The following is a 25,846-nucleotide window of genomic DNA, read 5'->3' on the forward strand; positions in this document are numbered from 1 at the left end:
TGCACTTAACATAGCCATTGTGGATATATGTCTCTGAACTAGGGCATCTCTTACTGTTTGTAGCATTATAAAGAAAATTATATGTTTACCTGTGCAGCAACACAAAATTTGAACATTCTTAGAAATACATAAATGGTCAGCCATTCATGAGTCTTAGGCAAACATCGTTAGAAATACATAAAAAAACGTATACACACACTCATCAGCCAGAACTTTATGACCACGTACCTGATAGCCAGTATGTCCACCTTTGCATGGTAACAGCGGTGACAAATCGTGGCATGGAAGCAATGAGGCCTTGGTGGGTCACTGGAAGTAGTTGGCACCACATCTACACACAGAAGCCACACCTAATTCCTGTAAATTCTGGGGGGGAAGAGGGGTGACGAGCTCTGCTGCCATCTTCAATCACATCCCAGTTGTGTTTGATTGGATTCAGACTTGGCGAATGAGAGGGCTGGCACGTCAGTCGGAACTGGCCACTGTGTTCCTCAAACTATGCTATCACACTCCTGGTGTTGTGACATGGCACATTATCTTGTTGAAAAATGCCACTGCCTTCGGTAAACATGTGCATCATAAAGGGGTGTATGTGGTCTGCAACCTCTGTGCGATACTCCTAGGACATTGCACAAGCTCCACTGGAACCGTGGATGCTCACATGAATGCTTCCCAGAGCATAATGGAGCCACCACCAGCTAGTCCTGCTGTTCAGGTGTGAAGGAGCTGCTCTCCTGGAAGAGGACAGATTCACGCACTCCCATCGGCATGATGGAATAGCTCTGCCACTGCACCAACATCTAGTGCCAGTGGTCAAATGCCCATTTCAGTTGTAGTTGGCAATGTCATGGTGTTGACATTGGTGCATGCTTGGGTCATTGTCTGCAGAGGCCCATTTTTAGGAGCATTCGGTGCACTGTGTGTTCACACTAGTACTCTTCCCAGCATTAAAGTCTGATGTTAGTTCCATCACAGTTTGCCACCTATCCTGTTCTAGCAGTCTGCCTAGCCTACGACGTCCGACATCTCTAATGAGGGGTGGCTGCCCGACCCCATGAAATCTGGACATGATTTCATTTTGATTTTGCTGTTTGGAGACATTTACTGCCGCACTCCTCGAACGCCCGACAAGTCGTGCAGTGTCTGAAATGCTCATGCCGAGCCTTTGGGCTGCCACAATTTGCCCTTGGTCAAACTCCGACAGAATTCACACCTTCCTCATACTTCATACGCACAGAACGCTCAATGATACTACATACACCATGCGTGTCTGACTAGCAGCCATTCCTTGCCAGGTAACACTGCTTATCGCCTGGATCGGTTTATACTGATAGTAGGTCAGTGGTCATAATGTTCTGGCCGATCAGTGCGTCTGTATATAATCAGTGCCCACACCACTGCAGGGTGAATAATTCATTCTAGAAATACCCCCCAGGCTGTGGCTAAGGCACATCTCCCAATATCTTTCTGCCAGGAGTACTGCTTCTTCAGGATTTGCGGGAGGGCCTCTGTGAAGTTTGGAAGGTTGGAGATGAAGTACTGGTGGAAATAAAGCTGTGAGGTTGGGCTGTGTGTTGTGCTTGGGTAGCTCAGTTGACAAACTTGCCCATGGAAGGCCAAAATCCTGGGTTCGAATGCCGGTCTGGCGCACAGTTTTAAACTGCCAGAAAGTCATATTAGTGAATGCTCTGCTACCTGAGTGAAAAATTCATTCTGGGCTCAGTTTTCCCTTTTATCACATGATATCCTGTGAACCATGAATGAAGGTCAACAGGCAGATACCATATTCATAACTTTCCGGAAAGCATTTGACATGGTGCTTCCTTTGGCCTGTTGTTAAACATCTGAGTATATGGAATAAGTTCCCAGATAAGTGAGTGGATTGAAGACTTCTTAAGTAATAGAACACAGTACGTTGTCTTCGAGGGCAAGTGATCATCAGAGATACGGATGTCATCAGAAGTGCCCCAGGAAAGTCAGAGAGGACTCCACTCTCTCTCTCTCTCTCTCTCTCTCTCTCTCTCTCTCTCTCTCTCTGTGTGTGTGTGTGTGTGTGTGTGTGTGTGTGTGTGTGTGTGTGTGTGTGTCTCCATCTCTCCCTCTCTGTTTTTCTCTATCTCTCTCCCTGCCTCCCTTAAGAGATGATGGGCACATTTTCTCGGGTGTTTTGGCAGATATTTGCAATTTTGTTTTTGCAATGTGTATCTGGAGTCTGCCCAAATTCTGCTCATCAAGTCACTTACTGTCAACAGAAAGCACATATTTGTTTCTTGTTATAAAGAAACTGGGTTTTGAAGTGGAATTTTATGTACCAATTCAACAGAGCAGTCCCAAAACTGTTTAGTACAATATTTATTTAACTGGTATGTATTAACAGTGGCAATAAAACATGGAGAATAACCAGTACTCCAGCTGTGACAGCATTGCCCTGGCGTGCACTGACTACTAACGCTATGCAGGAGTTCCACTAATGTACTGGTGATACTCCTTGTTTTATTGTCCTTGTTAATATGTACGGATAAAGTGAATATCACACTGGATTACTTTGAGTCTGCTCTGTAAAATGGGCATGTAAACTTCAGCTGTAAAAATATTTTCCTTGTAATTGAAAACAAATCTACACTTTCTGTCAGTCTATATTGGGCATCGCATGCAAGGAGGAATGAGCAGTATTTGTGTGGGCTGACTCCAGCTACACTTTGTGTGTGTGTGTGTGTGTGTGTGTGTGTGTGTGTGTGTGTGTGTGTGTGTGTGTGTGTAAATATTTCTGACTTGTCTGTTTTTCACTGCCGTTCTCCCACCTGTAGGCTCTTATTAACTCATACACGATGTTTTGGCAGTAATCTCTGTCTTGCATAGTACCGTATCTTCCACACTTAAGCTTCTCAGGTTTTCAAATCTCTGTCGGTGCAGTCCCTGACAGTCAGTCTTTCCTTCTCATCCTGTCCGGTAAGTCTCTGCAGACCCGGTGTTTTGCGTAACTCTTCCGAACTGTATCCCTTTTCCTTGGCCTCACCAGTCCTTCTACTTCACTCCTCTTCCTTCCTCTTCAACCCTTGTTCTAGGAGGAGGAGCCATTGGCTCTGGAAGCTTGCAAACTTTAATACCTTTACATGTGTCTTCTCCTGCCGCTGCTTGGTGAGTAGATTTTTTGATTAAGTATTTAGGTGTAATGTTGCAAAGTCATACAAAATGTAACTAGTGCATAAGGATGGTGGTAGAGAAGACAGTGCTCAACTTCTGTTTATTGCGAGAATTTTAGGAAACTGTGATTTGTCTGTGAAGGAGGCTATGTTGGGAACAGTAGTGTTACCAGTTCTTGAGAGGTGTTAAGATTGTTTGGGATCCCCACCAGGTCAGATTAAAGGAAGACATTGCAGCAATTTGGAGATGGGCTGCTAGATTTGTTACCAGTAGCTTCAGTCAACACGTGAGTATTACAGAGATGTTTCGTGAACTTCAGTGAGAATCCTTGGAGGGAAGATGGAATGTTATTGAGAAAATGTAGAGAACTGGTATTTGAAGCCGACTGCAGAATGGTTCTACTGCCACCAATGTACATTTTGCATACGGACCATGAAGAGAAGAGATATTACAGGTAGTACAGAGGTGTACAGGCTGTAGTTTTCTCCTCAGTCGATTTGTGAATGGAAATGACTAATGATAGTGCAAGGTACCCTCTACCATGCACCATTTGGTGGCTTGCAGCATGTGTATGTAGAAGTAGCTGTAGACACGTACAGCGTGAAAACAAGAATGCTGCTAAGTTCCATGGCCCAAGGTCTAGATACAGTTTACATTGAATATTTTGCACGTGTTGTAGCGACATTTTCACCCTCAGTGTTTTCATACGTACCATTTTATTATAAAATGGAAATGAAAGAAACACAATAAGAATCAAAAATAAAGATATGTAAATGAAAATAAATACAATAATGCAACGAAATTCAAGCAAAAATTGAACTTAATTATTAACACTCATAAGTAAGCACAAGTAACAGTCCTTTTGCTGTCATTTGTACTGTTTTCTTACTTTAAATGTTTATTGATCTACACACTGAGGTGACAAAAGTTATGGTATAGTGATATGCACGTAAACAGGTGGTGGTAGTATCATGTACACAAGATATAAAAGTGCTGTGTGTTGACTCAGCTGTCATTTGTACACAGGTGATTCATCTGAAAAGGTGTCCAATGTAATTATATGCGCAAGGCAGGAATTAAGACTTCGAATGTGAAATGGTAGATAGAGCTAGACTCGTGGGACATTTGGTTTCGGAAATCATTAGGGAATTCAGTATTCAGACATACACAATGACTAGAGTGTGCTGAGAATACCAAATTTTAGGCATTACCTCTCACCACAGATGATGCAGTGGCTGGCAGCCTTCACTTAAAAACCCAGAGCAGCAACATTTGCATAGAGTTGTCAGTGCTAACAGACAATTAACACTGCATGGAATAATTGCAGAAATAAATGTGAGATGTATAATGAACATATCAATTAGGACAGCGTGGTGAAATTTGATGTTAATAGGCTACGGCAGCAGACTGATGCAAGTGCCTTTGCTAACAACATGACACCGCCTGCAGCAGCTCCCTGGGCCCATTATCATATCGGTTGGACTCTAGATGACTGGAAAACTGTAGCCTTGTCAGATGAGTCCCAATTTCAGTTGGTAGGAGCTGATGATAGGATTTGAGTGTGGCACAGACGCCACAAAGTCATGGACCCAAGTTGTCGACAGACCACTGTGCAATCTGGTGGTGGATCCATAATGGTGTGGGCTGTGTTTATATGGAATGGACTGGGTCCTCTGGCCCAACTGAAACTATCATTGATTGGAAATAGTTATGTTCAGTTCCTTGAAGACCACTGGCAGAATTCATGGACTTCATGGTCCCAAAGAACAATGGAATTTTTGTGGATGACAGTGCGCCATGTCACTGGCCTGCAGTTGTTCGCGATTGGTTTGAGGAACATTTTGGATAATGGAAGTGAATGATTTGGCCACCCAGATTGGCGAACATGAATCCCATTGTACATTTATAGGACGTAATAAAGAGTTAAGTTAGTGCACAAAATCCTGCACCAGCAACACTTTCACAATTACGGACACTATAGAGGCAGCACAGCTCAGTATTTCTGCAGGGGCTTCAGATGACTTGTTGAGTCCATGCCATGTCAAGTTGCCGCACAGGTCTGGGCAAAAGGATATCTGGCACTATATGAGGAGCTATTTTGTGATTTGACACCTCAGTGTATTGGTTGTTACAAGGAATTGCACTTTACACTATTTGCTGATGGGCTTTGCTCTCTTCATGTGCAGCAATCATAGACTTACAAAACTTTATTCATCCATTGGTTTAATACTGCAAACGTACAACCTTCATATCATGAACTTACAAAGTATCAGTAGATATAATGCTGCCTCATTTCTACTTGATATTAACCTGCCTTTCGTAAATATGCCATTATGCTAGGAAATATTATCTCATGTTTCTAGCACTAAAGGTTTCAACTTGCCTCATACCTTCTACCAACAGATAAGCATTCAGTGCCACAGCCTTTTGGACTGTATATGGCCCAGTGCATAAATGGAATAACTTTGCTATTTCTGTTTGCATTTTTTAGATACTTCATGACTTTTGATGAGGACATGATCTCCCACTTTGAAAGTTGTCTTCTGCTTTCCCCCCCACTCTTTTTCTCTCTCCTGTCGGCCTTCTTTAATATGTATTGTCATGCTTTTTCAATTCTCTCGTCAAAATTTTCACCTTCATTTCCCATTTCTCCGTTTACAAGCTTTGTGCCCATAGTTTGATTTCATCTCAAGAAATGCAAATTGAGTGGCCATATCTGGTACTGCAATGAACACTTTATTGAAATATCTCTTGATTTCTGGAAGAAATTTGACCCATGCTTGAGTGCTTGTCCCATAGTAAAATCCTAAAGTATACACCCAAATGATGCGTATATCTTTCAGCCATATTCGATTGAATGATGTAAATCAATGAAAATTTTACTTTTATCCCATTCTTTGCCAATTCATTCTTCCACATTGACTGTGTAAATACTGTGACTTAATCTCAGAAACTACATTTTGGCGTCCTGCATTCTGGTATGCACAGTTTCAGAATCTGGAGATACCATGTCATTGTGGAACAGTTAGTTGCATACAGTTGTGAGCATTTAGTGAATGTATCCAAAATACAAAGAAGTAATGTCCTCCAAATTGCCCTTTTGATAGTGCTCTATAGAAATCCATGCAGAGAAACTCTTTCGGCGCACATGGTTTTGTAGCCTGAAACTTACCACAAATCACAGTGTATGCTACATATGCTGATGCAGGTCACAGCTGTTAATGATTGTTGCAATCCAGTTTTGTAGTGCCTTGCATTCCCTTTCAATACAAATAGTTCTGTACAAGTTTTTGGTACTGACGTGACAAAGGTGACTATGGTACATTCTTTCAACATCCTCTACTAATTCCTCTGGTGGCTTCGATCCGTCACATTCTATGTGAGGCAGGTAAATCTCTTAATTTTGCACATTAAAACCATATTTAGAGCCATAAATCTGCACCACCAGACACATTTGTGAATGAATGAAGTCCTTTATCCTTCTTATGTTTGGCTGTAGGTGTTGTACTGTAACACTCTTCTTTCCCTAATTATGGAAAGCAGGTATGGTCCCACTTTGTCATTACCATGAACACCTCATCACTATGCCACAAATACTTATTATTACCAGTGTCCTGCACTGGGTTACAGCTGAGCCAGTCAGCTAGCTTGTTTTGTTTACCTTCAGAGAATCAAATCTCTAGGTTGTAATCTTGGATCAATGCGTGACACAGCTGCTTGTGAATCTGACAGACTTCATAAACATCAGCTCATGGCGGTTGATATGAAGATACATCTTTCTTTCCACCATATAATTTCTGAATTGCTTGATAGCAAACACTGTGGCCAGTATTTCTAATTTTATTGTGGAATACTGCCTCTTCACATCTTGGTAGTTTTTGCCTGCATGTCACTCCTACCCACAAATTTCCTACGTCATCAATGTGTTGTAAGCACACACCAAACCCTGTAATGCTTGCATCCCAATAGAGATGGAAAGGCTGTGTGTAGTGTGGCTGTCCCAAACACACACAGTCCTTAAATGCTTCCGTGGGGTTACTAAAAGTCTCCTCTTGCTCCTCACTCCATGTCCAATTCCTCCCCTGTTTGAGTAGCTCGTCCAGTAGAGTCCATGTTGTTGTTGTTGTTGTTGTTGTTGTTGTTGTCTTCAGTCCTGAGACTGGTTTGATGCAGCTCTCCATGCTACTCTATCCTGTGCAAGCTTCTTCATCTCCCAGTACCTACTGCAACCTACATCCTTCTGAATCTGCTTAGTGTATTCATCTCTTGGTCTCCCCCTACGATTTTTACCCTCCACGCTGCCTTCCAATACTAAATTGGTGATCCCTTGATGCCTCAGAACATGTCCTACCAACCGATCCCTTCTTCTGGTCAAGTTGTGCCACAAACTTCTCTTCTCCCCAATCATATTCAATACTTCCTCATTAGTTATGTGATCTACCCATCTAATCTTCAGCATTCTTCTGTAGCACCACATTTCAAAAGCTTCTATTCTCTTCTTGTCCACACTATTTACCGTCCATGTTTCACTTCCATACATGGCTACACTCCATACAAATACTTTCAGAAATGACTTCCTGACACTTAAATCTATACTCGATGTTAACAAATTTCTCTTCTTCAGAAACGCTTTCCTTGCCATTGCCAGTCTACATTTTATATCCTCTCTACTTCGACCATCATCAGTTATTTTGCTCCCCAAATAGCAAAACTCCTTTACTACTTTAAGTGTCTCATTTCCTAATCTAATTCCCTCAGCATCACCCGACTTAATTCGACTACATTCCATTATCCTCGTTTTGCTTTTGTTGATGTTCATCTTATATCCTCCCTTCAAGACACCATCCATTCCGTTCAACTGCTCTTCCAAATCCTTTGCTGTCTCTGACAGAATTACAATGTCATCGGCGAACCTCAAAGTTTTTATTTCTTCTCCATACCTACTCCGAATTTTTCTTTTGTTTCCTTTACTGCTTGCTCAATATACAGATTGAATAACATTGGGGAGAGGCTACAACCCTGTCTCACTCCCTTCCCAACCGCTGCTTCCCTCTCATGCCCCTCGACTCTTATAACTGTCATCTGGTTTCTGTACAAATTGTAAATAGCCTTTCGCTCCCTGTATTTTACCCCTGCCACCTTTAGAATTTGGAAGAGAGTATTCCAGTCAACATTGTCAAAAGCTTTCTCTAAGTCTACAAATGCTAGAAACGTAGGTTTGCCTTTCCTTAATCTTTCTTCTAAGATAAGTCATAAGGTCAGTATTGCCTCACGTGTTCCAGTATTTCTACGGAATCCAAACTGATCTTCCCCGAGGTCAGCTTCTACTAGTTTTTCCATTCGTCTGTAAAGAATTCGTGTTAGTATTTTGCAGCTGTGGCTTGTTAAACTGATTGTTCGGTAATTTTCACATCTGTCAACACCTGCTTTCTTTGGGATTGGAATGATTATATTCTTCTTGAAGTCTGAGGGTATTTCGCCTGTTTCATACATCTTGCTCACCAGATGGTAGAGTTTTGTCAGGACTGGCTCTCCCAAGGCCGTCAGTAGTTCTACTGGAATGTTGTCTACTCCGGGGGCCTTGTTTCGACTCAGGTCATTCAGTGCTCTGTCAAACTCTTCACGCAGTATCGTATCTCCCATTTCATCTTCATCTACATCCTCTTCCATTTCCATAATATTGTCCTCAAGTACATCGCCCTTGTATAGACCCTCTATATACTCCTTCCATCTTTCTGCTTTCCCTTCTTTGCTTAGAACTGGATTTCCATCTGAGCTCTTGATGTTCATACAAGTGGTTCTCTTATCTCCAAAGGTCTCTTTAATTTTCCTGTAGGCAGTATCTATCTTATCCCTAGTGAGATAAGCCTCTACATCCTTACATTTGTCCTCTAGCCATCCCTGCTTAGCCATTCTGCACTTCCTGTCGATCTCATTTTTGAGACGTTTGTATTCCTTTTTGCCTGCTTCATTTACTGCATTTTTATATTTTCTCCTTTCATCAATTAAATTCAATATTTCTTCTGTTACCCAAGGATTTCTACTAGCCCTCGTCTTTTTACCTACTTGATCCTCTGCTGCCTTCACTACTTCATCCCTCAAAGCTACCCATTCTTCTTCTACTGTATTTCTTTCCCCCATTCCTGTCAATTGTTCCCTTATGCTCTCCCTGAAACTCTGTACAACCTCTGGTTCTTTCAGTTTATCCAGGTCCTATCTCCTTAAATTCCCACCTTTTTGCAGTTTCTTCAGTTTTAATCTACAGGTCATAACCAATAGATTGTGGTCAGAGTCCACATCTGCCCCTGGAAATGTCTTACAATTTAAAACCTGGTTCCTAAATCTCTGTCTTACCATTATATAATCTATCTGATACCTTTTAGTAGTAGAGTCCATAACAGTGAAATTCAGGATGAAAACAGCATGATCCTAAAAGCTGGCAATGCCTTCCTTGCTCAATGGTCTTTTCATGTTAACTAGTTTGGTGATCTTTTTTTGCAGGACTAATGTCCTTTTGTGAAATTTCAAATCTGAGGAATTTGAAATGTTAATGCATAGCCTGGGATTACGTGATCTCAGTGTGACTCCACATGCTCTGAGAATGTCAAAAATCTCACCCAGATGGTGCAAATGATTGTCAAAAGTAGGCAATGCAATTATAATGTCATCAGTATACACCGTGCAGAATGTTTTGAGTTCTAACATTAGAAATTTCATTATTGTTCACTCAAATGTATAACTCAAATCTTTTATGCCAGTGGAACTCTGTTGTACACACGTTGGTTTCATTCAAGAATAAAAGTGCATTGTATTTTTGGCATGATGTGTCCAACTCCACTTGGTTGAATGCAGCAAAATGTCTAGAGTGGTCAACCGTACTTTTCATTAAAACTGATGGAGGATATGTTGTACAGGCTCAGGTTGCACGCTGTATGTTTATAACCATTCATTCAGTTCTTTTGCATCTAAATAACATCGGACACTCCCATCCTTTTTTGACACAACTGTGATCAGGTTTACGTATCCTTATGTGGCATGAGAGATTGTCTGCTCCATTACTTGTATTGTGTCTCAGGCTGTTTCTCTGTTATTTGACAGTAAAAGGATACGATTTGATACGTAGACCTTTGCCTTCAATAAAATGAAATTTGTGTGACATTCCCTCAATTTTTCCTGGTACATATGAAAATTTGTGCAGGTGTTTTTTGATCACCTTGTTTAAGCAAATGTTGCTCCCATGGTCCATTTTCCATCCCTGCTCTTCACTGCATGTATACTGGTGCTATCACTTCCACCTGACTTCTAATCTAATCAGTGCTGCAAACTTGTCATACTGTTTTTATCTCCTAATCCTGGTAGCAGTATTATACGTCTTTTTTTTTTTCTTCGGGTATGTAACCTTTATTCTCTTAAAAGAGCTTTGGATATTGCTGTCACGTCTGATCTATTGTCATTGTAAGTTGTTACTTCAATGCCATTGGTGTTCATCTGAATCTGAGGACATTTATTTTTGGACCACTTCATTTGTTTCACAATCTATATGACCTATATCTTTGCTTTGTGCCTGTGCTTTCCAATATTTCACTCTTGTTATGTGCATTATTAATGGTGTTTCCTGGATGTCCCCTTTCAATACTCTACTTTGACTGAACATAATACTGTTGCCTCCTTCATGTAGAGGCGAACCCCTGGTATTTTTCCACAGTCACATCCCTCCTGTCTGCACTTAGTATTCATAGACTGATGATTTCTGTATGTCATGTTTCAGTCTCTATAACCTCTGCTGAAATTTCGCGGGACACTTCCATTCAATTCCTGTCTTCTGTCACAAGAGATGTTACGAGAACTATTGTTATTATTGTGGATGAATCTTTGTAGTCTTGTACATCCTCCTTGGTTATGTAATTTCGCAACTGCTGACCATTCGTATGCTTCAAGCCATCCAAAGATCTAAGCTCTTCAGTAATGTCATTGATTGGTTTTGTGCCAACAAGTGCACATTGTCTGGAAAAAGTGACCTGGTAGCATCACATCACTCTTGTTCAGATGTTTTACAATGCAAATGACCTGCAAGAATGGCGAAGTGAAGAGACATAGATTGCCATATTCTGCCTTGAATCTGCATTGTATTGTCTGTTTTATGGCTAACTGTGCAGAAATGTTCCAATATAATTAAGTTAGAATGAGCAGTTGAGATCAAAATAATAATTGTTTATTTACCGGTTTCAGTTTATGTAAAAGCCATCTTCAGAATTCGTAGCTCCTATGGCCGGTGCTGGCAGCTCCTCGGTTGTCTCGTGATACCATGGTCGTACAATTGAGTGTATGATTATGGTATCATGAGACAACTGAGGAGCTGCCACCACCAGCCTTGGGGTGCCAAAAATTCTGAAGATGGCTTTTACGTAAGTTGAAATCAGTAAATAAACAAATATTACTGCGATAATTAGTGTTCATTCTAACTTAAATATAGAATCAGGTCACTGTTCTCTCTAGACTATGTTGTCTAAATTTGTAAATGTTCCAATATGTTGCCAAGAACTTAACCTTAAGTCCTTGGTACATCGCCTGCTTCAAAAATGAGGCTGCGAACCACGCACATACCTTGCAGTCTAATGCGTGTTAGATTACTAACATCTTATTCCTCAGTAATTCCTTTTAAGTGAAAATATGCCTCAAGATTTATGAGAAGTGCTTTTGGGTTCAAATTTCTGTACACCTGTATCTAGGTAAAGGAATTTAAATTGCTGGGATACTTAAAAAGGGTGCATCTATGGTTATTTTTGTTCACAACACTGTCTTCCATCGTAGTTATTTTCGTTCACAACACTATCTTCCATCATAAAGATCTCTTATTGGAGCTCTGTGAGGGCCTAATCTCATGCTACAGTAATATACGCAGAGGCTTTGTTAAGTACATTTACACTGACAGCGATTTTGCTCTGTGTCTTTCTTACACTTCTATCATAATTCTCTTCTTTCTTTTCAGTCGCCGGTGTGTGTTGACTTTCTTGTTGTTGGGTTTCCGCCCGTAGATTTTCCTTCTGCTCTTGCTTAGAGTTCCTGTCAGTTTCTTCCAGAAATCTTTCATACCTCTGGCAAAGTCTCTCTGTGTCTTTACGTATTGCAAATTATTGTGTTCTATGAACTGTGCATCCCTACATCAGCATTGTCCTTCAACATTGCAAACAACTTTCTTAACTTTTTGTTCCACATTAAGTTTTTGTATCGATTTGTGTCCCCATGATTTATTTTAATTCTACTCTTGCCACTCTTTCTGTCCTGTACTGTCCATCAAACTTTATGAATACTGAGACTCCATCACATTCGTGTCAAGCATTGCTTCGTCTGAATGCTTGTTGATTTCAGTTCCACGTCTCATAATCATTAACTATGTTCTGCTAGGCTACTGGAAATATTAAACACACAAAGGTTGCTAATTTCCTAAAAAAAAAAAAAAAAAAAAAAAAAATCAACAACACAATGCTGATATGCAATGCTGAAATGACACAAATCATACAGAATATCAAACACAGCAAATTACAATTGAAACAGTACTTCAGATGATAACCACTTTCAGATAACATACGACATGCAATTATACATCTTGTCCATAAATATGTTGCTAACTACTTGCCATGTTTTTCTGGTAATTTATGTTAATATTACACAAAAATTACATTACTTTAGAAAAACAGTGTTTCAAAGCATTAAGAAATGTGCATAAAAACAAAAAATCACCCATGGGCAGCTAACAACAAAACGTGCCTCATGTTGGGCACAATTTAAGTAGTGATAAACGTTTTTTTAGCATTCAGTAATTTTACTTTATTTACATGAGTCAGAAGTAGCACACAACTCTAAATCATGTGACTGTACAATATTAATGGGAATACTACTAAAACAATAATTTGTCATTTACAGTGTAGATAGTATATATAATAAATTAAATGATATTCACACAGGACTGAGCAACAACAACAACAATACTGCCTTCATCCTCAGTTTACTCTTTATCACCACATGACACAAGACAGCATGGAAATTGGTATTGGTGATCTGTTGTCTGTTCTCTTCTGCATTCAAATTGAACCAGTTTCTTGGAAAGTCCCCATTTGACAAGCATATACTTGGATTTACCAACACCTGACCTTAGCATGTTCAATAATAGGTGGGCCAATATAAAGTACCTCGGCATTTGATAATGAAGGTATATTAAATTGCACTTAGTGTGGCATTTGCACACTAAATAAAGGAGTGAGAGTGCCAGCCACAAGAATGCATGATGATCAGTCATGAACTTTTATTTTTTTAGGAACAAAAGTGCTTTTGGAACACAGCTCTACAGGTACAATTTATAACTTATTATTATTAATGAAATGAAACAATAGCTTGCCTATTTTCAGTAAAATGATTCTCATCATCATTACCTGGGTTTCAAATGCATTTTACTAGGTGGTGATAAGGCTGCTGGCAGCAGAACTAGAGGTTCATGACATCTTGTGGTTGTGTGAAGGCAGGATGTGTGTGTGTGTGTGTGTGTGTGTGTGTGTGTGTGTGTGTGTGTGTGTGTGTCTACCAGTGGTGGCATGGATGCAGCAGCAGTACATGTCTGTTGGCAGCGACCAGGCTTGGATGTCCCACTTTGCAGCAGTGACACTCAGAGCCCAAATGTCCCCTCTTGTCTCTCTGCCAGGAAAATGTCTCCTTTGCTGTCCCAGCAACTGGTGTGTTCTTTGCCGTATCGATGAAAAGTGTCCTCCAGGGCAATCTTGTGTTGTTCTCCAGAGCTCTCTCCCTGGGTGTGGCCATACACTCGATTGGCTAGCTCATCCTATGGCCAGTCAAATTACTGTTCAGTATCATTGTTAAAAGCTTTGTAACCACCACAATTCCCATGGCTGGACAACCACATGCACATTACTGTAGCCAGAATTCGTCTTGCCTATCAAACTGCAAGTTGTCAATCAAGAATGGACGTCCTATGACCTGCCAGCGTACCCATTTGTCACCTCTGCCACTGCCAACATCTCTCTTCACTTCAGCTAGATAGTGTTTTGGGTCTGCAATAATTCTCAGAATTCTCTTGGCAGGAGAGTACATGCAGATGCTAAAAAGGCTATTTCTGACAAGTGTCCTCTCACCTGGCAAATTGCATGTCATCCATTTAACATTGATGCCTCACATCCTGTGGAGTTGCCCAGCTGCCACCTCCACCTCTGCATCTGATAATCCCCTTTTTTTCCCAGGCTGACTATGTTTGTTTGAGTTGGCTACATCTCCCACACTTATCATAGCAGGAAGACATCTGCGAAGAGTGTTAAGAATATTTATTCTCGTGCCATACAATAGTGACAGGGTGAAATGCACCAGGGGCCCCTCGGCCCTGGGCCCGTGCCTACAAAAGGTGCAACCAGTGCCTTTCTTAGGTGGCTATTGTATGGGAGCGCTGTGTCACCTGGTCAGTACATCACGAGATTGTCTGCTTCAATATGCACATTGTAGAATTAGATGAAGAAAACATTGATATTTCCATGAAGTTTGAGCTAACAATCTGTGGCCGCACGAGAGATTCAGAAATATTGTAAACTGGTCAGTCTTACAAAGGAATACATTCAATATTTAATTCATGAAGAACATTCTGACATTAAAACTTGGAGGTTATGACGTAGAATGACTGAGCTGCATTTAGATGCAGTTTTCTCAACAAATATTTCACTGCGTAATAGGACTGTATGCTGCAGTGAAGTTCCTGGCACATTCAAAATTTATATCCAATGTAAACCTGTTACGTTACACTATGGCTCTCTTCTGAAGTTTGCAGGTAGTTTCATTTCAGTATGCACCCTGTCACAGAGTGTAGGTAGTTTCATTTCAATGGTAGTTTCATTTCAGTGTGCACCCTGTAACAGAGTGTGAACTTTGTTATTGTTTTTATGTCTCTCTTTTCTTCTGAATATATGGAATATGGTTTATGTTGAGAATTGTTTAGTTCTTGGCCTTGAATATGCCTGCTAGAATTGCAGAGTTAGATGGAATACAGTGTTTGTGAGAATGAAGGCAAATTTAGGAGGAGTTGTGTTCAAATAGGTAATGTAAATCATATTAGGCAAATTATGGGATTAATTTTCCTCCAAGCCATAGGTAGTTTGTTTTGCTATTTGTCTTTAATTAATGTGCTTTATTTCTTGTGAACTAATTGTTGGTAAGACATTTTAGCTACATTGTTTTTAAGAAGCTCCTTCCTAATCAGTTTAGTGTACAATGAGGAGTTGTACCAGATCACACAATCTGAAATAAATGAGAATTGATGTATGGAGCAATGTTTTCACCTACTTCAGTTCTCTCTGTTCCTCCAAGTTCATCAGATTCATCCAGCAGACAAAATGGTCTTAAACACCATGGACAACTTTTTCTTGCTTCAAAAAGAGGCTAAGACTATGTGATTTGCTGGGTTTCAGGACATATTGTAAGCCAGGGAAATGAGCAAAATGATATATCAACCAAGGAGACTTCCAGGGAAACACTGTTGCACAATTTGCCATTCCATTGCAGGATAATATATCAGTGTTGTCAGAGAGCCATGTGTCTGTTGGAGGAAGAGTGGAGGTGAGGAACAAAAAGATGAGGTTAGTAAAACTAACACAGTCTTTCCACAGCATACTCTTGATTGTCAGATGTACCTTGATTTGTCTTTATATGCGGTACTGCTCTTCAAAACATGGCATTATACACTGATCTATTTCCCACCAATTCATTGTACTTACAATGTAAACATTCCAAGGTAAATTATTTTAAACAAGTGCTTATTTGTTTTGGATAAGAGAGCAATTCTAAAACTGAATTGGGGTTTACAGAATGTGATGAGATGAGATCAGATAAGTGTTAATCATATTTAAAAGTTTTATGCCTGTCTTAACAGCCCCATAACTGTTGGAGTAAATTCTTTAATTTAGTAACAAGTGGCAAGCCCACCCCTTTCTGCCTGGTAAGCCTGCAACTAAATTTATCTTCCACATGATTTTTAATTATTTTTCTTAGTGTACCGTAGCTTGCATTTTATTAGACTTAATGTGTGTGAGCGCATATTTCCGCTTGCATTTTGCAGAATAATGTAGGAGGAAAAGAAAGTGGAATGCTTCGCTAGAGACATTAAGCAACATGAAGTTAGTGAAGTCTGATATTGTCAGGAAGGAGACAGCAGTCTTAATGTAATTTATTAACATAAAAAATTATGTAAAAAAACTGTTTATACCTAGACCACAATTTTCAGTGTACAATTATAGAATGACAATTAGTTTCAGTTGTTTTCTACAACCATCTTCAGATTGTTCAAATCATAAAAAAGTGATGAAGAACATGATCATTAACTGTAGTCACACAATGAAATGCACAACAACACTGACAGTGTGTGATCAGAAACTTTGTCATGAGCAAGCCAGGTTTTGAATGATAATCTTGCAAGATGATGGTAATAGAGAATGAAAATTGCTGGTTGCATTACTAAAACTTGCATCACATGCCCATGATTTGTAATTGTACAGTTGTAATTATAGTGAGAACAATATATGCAATGGTACAAGAATTGTCTGCTGTTCCACAGCCTGGCTTACAAAGGAGTGATCCAGCATGGGTCATGAAATAGTCACCTTTATAAAATGTGAAATGGCACTAGTTCATTCTGCCTGGCAAAAAATGTGTAGGCCAGGCAGACTGACAGTGTTCTCCATGCCTCACAGCTGCTCCCCACCAACAGTTCCTATAGTCATAAAGGCATGTAAGATTTGAAGATGATCTCATAGAAGATAGATCAAAACCGGTCATTTAAAAATAAAAGTAGACAATTTAAATATGATTGTGATAGTGTGCATTGAAATAAATTTCAATATTAATAGATTGCTGTTTTTCCTAGAACAATGTTCCAAAAGAAATAATTTAATCAGAAGATAGTTGTAGAAAACAACCAGAGCTACTCATTGTGCTTTAGTTGCATATTGAAAATTGCAGTTTAGGCATATTTTTTTTTACACAAACATTTTAGTTCATATTATTTTATTAAGTTTGGTTCTTTCATAAATTTTCAGTTTACTTTGTTTTGCTATAAAGTGGCGTGTACGCATAAAAGCATTTAAAATGAGAAAGATTTTGCTGGTTTGACAAATTTACTAATACATAAATCTCACTGCAACCAAAATAATACAAACTGTTTACCAAAGTTTATGTAAAAAGAAGAAACACTTTCAGATTGAAAGAGAAGGCAGAGTAGAGATAAGAAAAAAGGGATATAAAACTAACAGGAAACACAGTAAATCTTGTGCATGTTCCATAAAAGGAATTGGATTCATAATTGTTGAAAAAAGTGTGCTTCCTACTTTGTTCAACCACAGAACAGACTGCCTCCCTCAAAGATTTCACTGCTGCAGAGTTCCTGAAGTAAAGGAAGGCCTATACTCTGAATTATGTTTACAGATTGTGATTTTTTGCCATAAGATCTCTACCATTGAGTCTAAATGGTTGGACAATTTGGCTGCTATGTGATTTACTCTCATTACTCAAGGTAATTTTACTATACAAATTCAGCATTTGCCTACTACATCTACACGTACAGGATGTCCCAGGAGGAATGGTCAGTATTGAGGAATATGGCAGGAACAATCATTTCAAATAAAAAAAAAAAACTTCATATGGACATATGCCCCACTCTGAATGGTTTCCAAAGTAGAACACGCCACGCATATATCAGGCTTGCAACTACATAGAACAACTTGCTGTAAACGGAACAAAATCTGATGTGGAAGAACTAAGTCCTCCATGTATAAATAGGTACTCTGCATTATGTGAGTGTGAAGCTTCAGAGCAGACCATTATTGCCCACATAGTTGAGGAGTGTCCCGAGAGATGTTTCAGTGGAGACTGAGAGGATATGTTTGATGCTTCTCCAACAACAATGGAATGGATAACCTCTCTTGAACATCACCCTGTAAGGTCAATTGAAACTAGAGCTTTTGCATATCTCTTTTGTAGTTTGGTGTGAAAATATTGTCATGAATTGTATGTATATGCATACAATCAATAATAAATTCAATGCGATTGGTGAGCTGCTTGTCGTAGTTCCTCTGTACATTCTCTAATGGTGGCAGCAGAATCCATGATGTGACCAAGCAATTAATCTCACATAGTCAGCATTTGTATGTACACCGCAGACTATCCAACCTCTTAAACAAAAATCTAATCATGTAAAATCTTGCAATCTTGGTGGCCTGTTAATTGTACTACCACAATGTACAAATTCTCTTTAAAAAATATAATTCTGTCTCATCACTCCCTCTTCGAAAATGGCTGGACCTGCCAACAAGTTACCGATCGTGTTGTACCAAACATTGTTTGAAAAATGAACTTGGAAGTTGCTTTCCACTGTAGTGCATGGATTTTCCTGTGGCCCTATATGATTAAGTGTGTTGTTGATTCCAGTGTGACTTCATCAGTGAATAGCGAATAATGATTGTTATTTAACAAATGACAAAATTTAAGTTGTGTGGCATTGTTGCCAATGACGTGGACATGCTGATTGTGAAATGGGTACTAGTTTTCTGCATGTAACATTTGTCATATGCATGCTCATGAGACATTGATACATGCAGGAATTTGACATTTGCTGATAGCAGGACTATGGTGCACCATTTCAACAACGTGTTGCTGTTCCTGTCCAGGTTGTTGAACTACACATTCAGAAGACAAGTAGGAACTTGAAAGAATACCTGTTTCATGCACTGTGCTGAAAAGTCTGGTAAACGCTCTGTAATCAGGGATTCAGTGTGGCTGAAAGCTCCAACGGTATTCTTAGACAGCAGCAGGAGTCCTATCATTGTAGAAGCCCCAACACACACAGTATCTGCATGTTCTTCATTAGTGTAGCTGTGTGGCCAGCACTTGTACAAACACATTGAACTGATGCTTATCTTAGATACTCTTTCCATCCCTCACTCTACTTCACTTGCAACACCCGTTGGAAACTGCATCTTCATTGGGTTAGTTTAATGGCAGAAAGGTGTCGTCATTGAGTGACAGTTGGAGGATATAAGATGACTTTTGCAAAATTCATTGTGATGACTGGCAGCTCTCTCTAAACTTAAGTTAATGCAGATGAGTATGAAAAACATCCCATAATGTTTGAATAAAGCATTAGTTGTGTGCTGCTTGGCACAGTCACGTTAATTAAATGTCTAGGCATAATGCTGCAAAGAAAGATGAGATGGAATGTGCACCTAAGGATGGAAGTAGGGAAGGCATATTGTCAACTTACGTTTATTAGAAGAGGAGATTGTGTGTAGAACACTAGAGCGACCTATTCTTCGGTACTGCTAGAATTTTGAGGATTCCCGGCAGGTCAGACTAAAGGAAAGCATAGAAGCAATTCAGAAGTGGGCTGTTAGATTCGTTACCAGTTGGTTCGATCAACATGCGAATATTACAGATATGCTTAGTGAACTCGGATGAGAATCCCTAGAGGGAAGACAATGGTCTTTGTGTGGAACACTACTGCAAAAATTTAAAGAACCGGCATTTGAAGCAGACTGAAGAATGATTCTAATGCTGCCAGAGTACATTTCCTTGAGGCGTAAAGTCATTTTTCCCCTCACTCTAACATATTTACCCGAATCTAAGCTGCACCTGAAGGAGGAAAAAAAAGAAAAAGAAAAAAAAAAGCCCGAGTATAAGCCGCATTAAAAAAAAAAAAAAAAATGCCCTCGAAATTCAGGGGGGAGAAAGTTATGGGCCACACTTCAAAACCAAAACAAAGTTGGTTCATTCTAACACAAGATACAAATTAGATAGAATGGATCAAGACAGAGCTACAATAGTTGTGTTTCACTCATAAGTTTAGCAGTCGAACTTATTTTGTAGATTAATTTATGCTTTCAGGCATTTAAAACCACTTAACTTGTCTGCATAGAATTTCTAGTCGCAGAAGATTTAAAAATCAGCGCTAGAAGTCAGTTGTCATGCTGCACTCGTGACTATATCGCTATTCAGCGTAACAATAATACTAATGTAAACATTAAATGATATGTATTTTCTTTTGTGTTTGCTGTTTTCTCACTCGGAGTTTGTTAGGTGGACAGGATTTAAATGAGGTAACAGCTAATATGTAAAATTACATGGCGTAACATTTACATTCTTATAGCCCAAAGTGTGTGCGATTCAACATTCATAGGCGACATCTCTTGTCATGGGGACGTAGTGTCAGCCATATTGACATTTGAAGATGAGCAATACTGAATTTCTGTTTCCTTTGTTGAAAGCTCTATTAAAATTCAATGATTGAAACTAGAATAAAGTAGTCTCGTCTTCTACTTTTTTATTTATTTTTACTAATGTAGAAGTTTTGGTGCCAGTATTTAGCCTCCTCCTGCAAAGCGTGCATATGTAGCGCTCTTGTATTCAACGGCAAAAGTTTGTTGTGGCAGCACCCAGTACCATTTTTCACAATTTTCATTTGCTGTGCCCTCAATTCCAAGCTGAAACAGGTTTTTTGGCTCATGAAAAACAGAAAAAAAGTGTGATCAGAAAAGTAAATTACTTGTAATAGTACAAGGTACCCACCACCATTCACAATACCCTGGCTTGTGGAGTATGTTTGTATATGTAGATGCAGATTGATACACCCTGTTCATGTTTTGTTTTGAAAATTAGTTCCTAAAGTACTGAGAATGAATAATTTCACACAGAAATTACATTTTAAGGCATATCTAAATCAATTCACTACAGGTGCTCATCCTTTGCCAAGGAAAACCTTTGCACAGTAGTTGTGCAGATTTATTGAGTATTGTAGGATTTTATTTTTTGTTGTGAAAGGGAGCACTAATTAATGTGACCAGTTCAACTCGGTTGGTGATTTGAGTAATGTGTAACCAACTCTTGGCATGCCCCCAAAGAAAAAAAATTCTAAAATGTTAAATCAGGTAAACACACAGCCTCGCCAACAGGTCTTGCTAGTCTCATCCACCATTCTACAAAAACAGTAAACTGTGTTTATGAATCAACACTGAAATATGCTGATTATCCATCACAGTGGAACCAGAAGCTACTGCATTCAGCTGATGGTCAAACAGTTCCGTGAGTGTGGTACACAAAAACTGGTGGTAAGATGCTTCAGGTAATCGCACTGTCAAAAATGTAGCCACCCCCACAAAAAAAAGCCTTCGATAGACAGCAATCACATATGGGTTCTTGAAGTTCCGTGCATGACTCACTAAACGATATTTAAGAAATACTATCCAATATATCATGTCAGGTAATAGCAGCTTACATTATTTGATAAGTACATGTGTAGTAGTATCAAAAAATGTTGGCAGAAGGTGGAATGTTTGCTGCTGGTGGGTGGAACTTGAAAAAAGAAATTTACAGTGATGGAGATGTAACAGAAACATATTCAAGTTGAGTCTTGTGCTAAAATGGCAAGCCAAAAATTTACTGCTAGTGAAATGTGTCATCTTTAATTTCAGTACTGAATTACACGAGCATCCATCCATAGGCATGGTCAGGCAGCACAGTTTGGGTAATATATAGCAAGGAAATTGTGAAGCCACGTGGTTAACCATGTGCTTTAGCATGTTGCTTCCAGGCTTTACAGAGGCACACAGATGCTGGATCGAATTCGCCTAGCGGATTAATGATGAGGACTGTGCTGGCCACCCTGTATGTCATTTTTAGGCAGTGTCTCGCATCCAGCTATGCGAATATCCAGCTGGCGCCCATGGTACACAATTCACAAATATTTCAAAAATGTTCTCACACTTCTGCTTAGGCTAATGCTAGGTACAAATAGGTTGGATACACAAATTCCATCCCAGGGTGGAAGGTATATGGCCACCCCCTACCACAGACAATACTAAATTCAGAATAGCATGCAGACCCCCTGAAGACATGGGATAAGGCAACAAAAAAGAAGGTAGCAAGTAAATTGTAGACATTTTGTTTGAAGATAAGAGCAAACAACTAAACATGTGGTACATAACTTCCCATTACAGTATACCCAGAAAAGTCTTTTAAGTTGGAGGATAACAACAGCTAGTTGCAGTACTCACTGCTACTCAGCCATTATTCATTTTAAAAATGTGCATTATGCTAATGTGTGATTGATGGTGTAGCAGATGATGAAATTTATCAAATTGCAGAGTCTTTACAGTTTTTGTGAAAGCAGTGGAACCTACAGAGATATATTCAAATTATTTTGCACTAAAGATTGAGTATGGCAGTCACTTAACCCTACTATTGGGATATAAGACAACTGACACCTCAAAAATTTCTTAATTTTAAATGCCGTAATGCTGCAAATGTAATGACCAAAGCCAGTTTGATACAGTTATGAATAAAGCTTTTCAGCTTCAAATAAAGCTGGAGTAGTTAAAAAATGACCAACAACAATGCCTTTAACTATAACCTGATGGTTCTGTGTTTTGGGCTGACCATTTTAAATGTTCTTCAAATTGGATTGCAAACAGCATTTGCGATGTCATATGAGCTTACACTTGGATATCTGCCTGTTACAGATACGAGCAGCTGATGGCCGTGGATATGTATTGCCTCATGGTGGTGTCGCAGCAGGATTACGTGGACGTGCCATTCTCTTACATGGCCTCAATTAGTTTACTAGATATTTTGTGCACACAAGTGCCATAATCCATCCTTTTGTGCTGGGCATTGCTGCTTACTGATGGTTGTCACGGTTGATGTTACTGATACAAATAGTAGTTCTTTTAAATTATTAGTGTTCACTGAAGTTCTTCATTCACAGTTGTGTGTTGCTTAGAGTTAACTTCCTGCTTGTAAGGAGAGAGATAAAGATAGGGGCAAAATGATTTCTTTACAGAACCATGCTTTTATTATTTAAGGTATTATTTGAATTTATTTCTGTTCTTATCATGGATCAGGATTTTTTACCTCACAGGCGTTAATTTGTGGCATTTAGACAGTGGATTTATTATGTAATATTTAGATGTCAATAATTTGGTTGCCTTGTTTCTTCTGTGGCTGCATTATTTTCGGTATATTGAAATAAGTACAGTTACACTGTGTGTAGTAGTCATTGCATGTACATTGATTATTGGGATAGGTAATGGCATACCTTCACATGCAGCTTAATGTCATTTAATTTTTTAGTTGCTGTATGCGCCAACTTTGTGAACACTTAAATGTAAACCAGCTTACATTGTTAAACTGAACTAGTCTGATGCTACAAGTTAATGACGACAAACATGTAAACTAAAATATTCTTTTTTATTTTGTGGTATGTAATTTTCTCATCTGTCTTAAATGTAAAAAAGTTTCTGGGTCGATTAGAAGACAATACTGCAATTTGCAGATTTTTAAGTCGTGTATTGTAATATTTCAACGTGTTGTGCAGTATGAAACTGAATAGTTGTGTGTAATGGAATTTTTGGACTCATTGATAGACGTATAATACTCACCGAATAGCAATCAAAAGCAGCATTTCTAGCTGTGACACTATATTGTTGCAAAAATTTCTCCTTTGGCCGTTCTTTTTTTGGTTTCTGGGATCACATGAATGTGATGACATGAGTGATATTTGATTTGCATCCCCATTAACATTTGCAGTGCTGCAATCAAGAGTTTTTGTCTTTGTGAATGAGAACTTGCAAATATATGAAAAGGAATTACTTCAAGGTTTGTATTCCTGCTGAAATACATTTTTCTCATAATGTGATTTGAAATTGTGCACCACTGAGTATCATAACCATACAGTTCTTCAGCCTGCATTTAACTTCCTTTTACTTTTTTTTTTATTGCCTCATTACATTTGTAAGTCAGTTCAAAGGTTTGAGGAAGACAACGACTTATCACCTCCAATAGGACCATGCTTCATAAAGTACTGTGGTGTTCAGACCAACCTTCAGGTTGATGACAGTTTTACTTTTTACTTACACCTGGAGCATGTCTCATTTTTCAGTTGCTGTCAGTGGTGTGGAACCATTATAGAAAAATACTCTGGTGTCAATTAAGCTCACGTTCTTCCTTACGAAATGAACATGCCACCAGCTTGAAACTAATGGTGTTAACATGCTTCTTCTTCTTCTTCTTCTTCTTCATTTAAAGCTAGTTTCAAATTTAAGGTAGAGTTGAATAAAAATGCATTTGATTCTCATTTATGTTATTTACAGAAAATATATAAAACTTTACTGAGTTTTATTGTATTGCAGCTTTGCTTTCTATTTGTAAATTAGCATACTCTAGTCATAATATTGTACTCTAAAAGTACCAGTTTGTGCCACATTTAAATGGAGTATCGACAGTCTGATCATGTAAAATCCTTTTCCGCTATCTTTTGAATTTTTGGATTCATCATTCATAAGGAGGAGTGGGTTTTACTTGACAAAAGATTTTTACTGAAGAATTGAAATGCAGGATCATTGTCCAGATATATTGCTATACTTAGCTTGTAAGTGAACATTCAGGTCTTGCTGCACCAAGAAATTCTGTTGCTGTGTGTCCTGGTGCAAGGTAGTAAATCCTGTTTGTTTTCTGCTTCTTCTTGAGGATCTCTTTCACCACATATGTTTAAAGGCTAGTGTGATTTACATTTCATTCTGACCCTGCTCCCCTCCTTGACTTCATAATTATTGTTTCCAAGTACTTTGAGTACAAATATACAATTAGAGGGATGAGGTAGTACCGAGCTCTTCATTGGCTATATCCTTTACTTTACCAGGAAGTGATCTGAAGATGTTGCTGATGAATCTGGCCTATGCACATAGAGAAAGCAATTTTAATTTTAGAAGAATTGGCTTTTACAGAATATATGCACTGTATCTTCTTGATGTTACCTATTGTGACAACTGGACGAGTAATTGTTTTCGCTGTGCGTAATTTCAGGGTGTTAGTTTTGAATTTGTGATGTGTGTGTAACCTGTATTGTTACTGTTCTTCCATGATACGTGTATTTTATAACATATCTGCCTTTCATAATTAACAGTCTGTGATACAAAAGTTTTATGAACATTGTATACATGCATTAGGAGATATTCAAGTGGACAGTATTTGCTTTCTTTCCAAAATAACAAAGTACTGTACTGTATTGGATTGTTTATATTTGAGTTTTTGTAGAATACAATGGAAGAAAATTTGACGCACTGTAGTTAATACTTGATATTGAATGTATATTATCCTTCGAAAATGTATATAAGGAATAAATATTTTATTTTTTTGTCGGTGTCTACTACTTTGACTTCTTATTAAAGCTGAAAGACTCTTTTTGGACATTGAGTTTATGATAATAAGGTAAGAGCAGTGCAAACAGCCATCACTGAATAACAAAAACTAGAAATATGTAAGACAGATGTACAGGGTGTTTCAAAGTGAATGAACTGATTGTAGCCATTTATATCTATTGATACATGCTGCACAACAAGGGTAAATTCCAGAATACCAAATCTGAGTTTTTTCTGTGTTGTTATGATCAGTTTGTAAATTCAATTGCAAAACAATATAAATTTACAATGCAATGAGTAGTGTGGGAAGAAAATGTGTGTTGATAAAATGAGGTGGCGTAGAATTTTAGAGAAATACTGCTAGATGCCAGTTTATTCATTTATCGTATTTATAACCTCAATCTGAAGGGGCATAGTGTCAAGTCAACAAAAAGTTTTTGTGTCTGATGTAGTTCAATGAGTAACTTGGTGAT

The 25,846-nt window shown here is 38.7% G+C and overlaps 1 protein-coding gene across 1 annotated transcript in view; it reads left to right on the top strand.

The window, feature by feature from the left end:
- Positions 1-25,384, top strand: part of LOC126168413 (UPF0692 protein C19orf54 homolog) — a 47,055-nt gene extending 21,671 nt beyond the window's left edge. The window contains exon 4 of the mRNA XM_049920554.1: positions 22,698-25,384. Within this exon, the coding sequence (XP_049776511.1) occupies positions 22,698-22,793 (96 nt within the window). The 3' untranslated portion in view covers positions 22,794-25,384. The remainder of the gene's footprint in view (positions 1-22,697) is intronic.
- The last annotated feature ends 462 nt before the right edge of the window (positions 25,385-25,846 follow it).

Source organism: Schistocerca cancellata, chromosome 1, assembly GCF_023864275.1.
Source record: "Schistocerca cancellata isolate TAMUIC-IGC-003103 chromosome 1, iqSchCanc2.1, whole genome shotgun sequence".
NCBI lineage: Eukaryota > Metazoa > Arthropoda > Insecta > Orthoptera > Acrididae > Schistocerca > Schistocerca cancellata.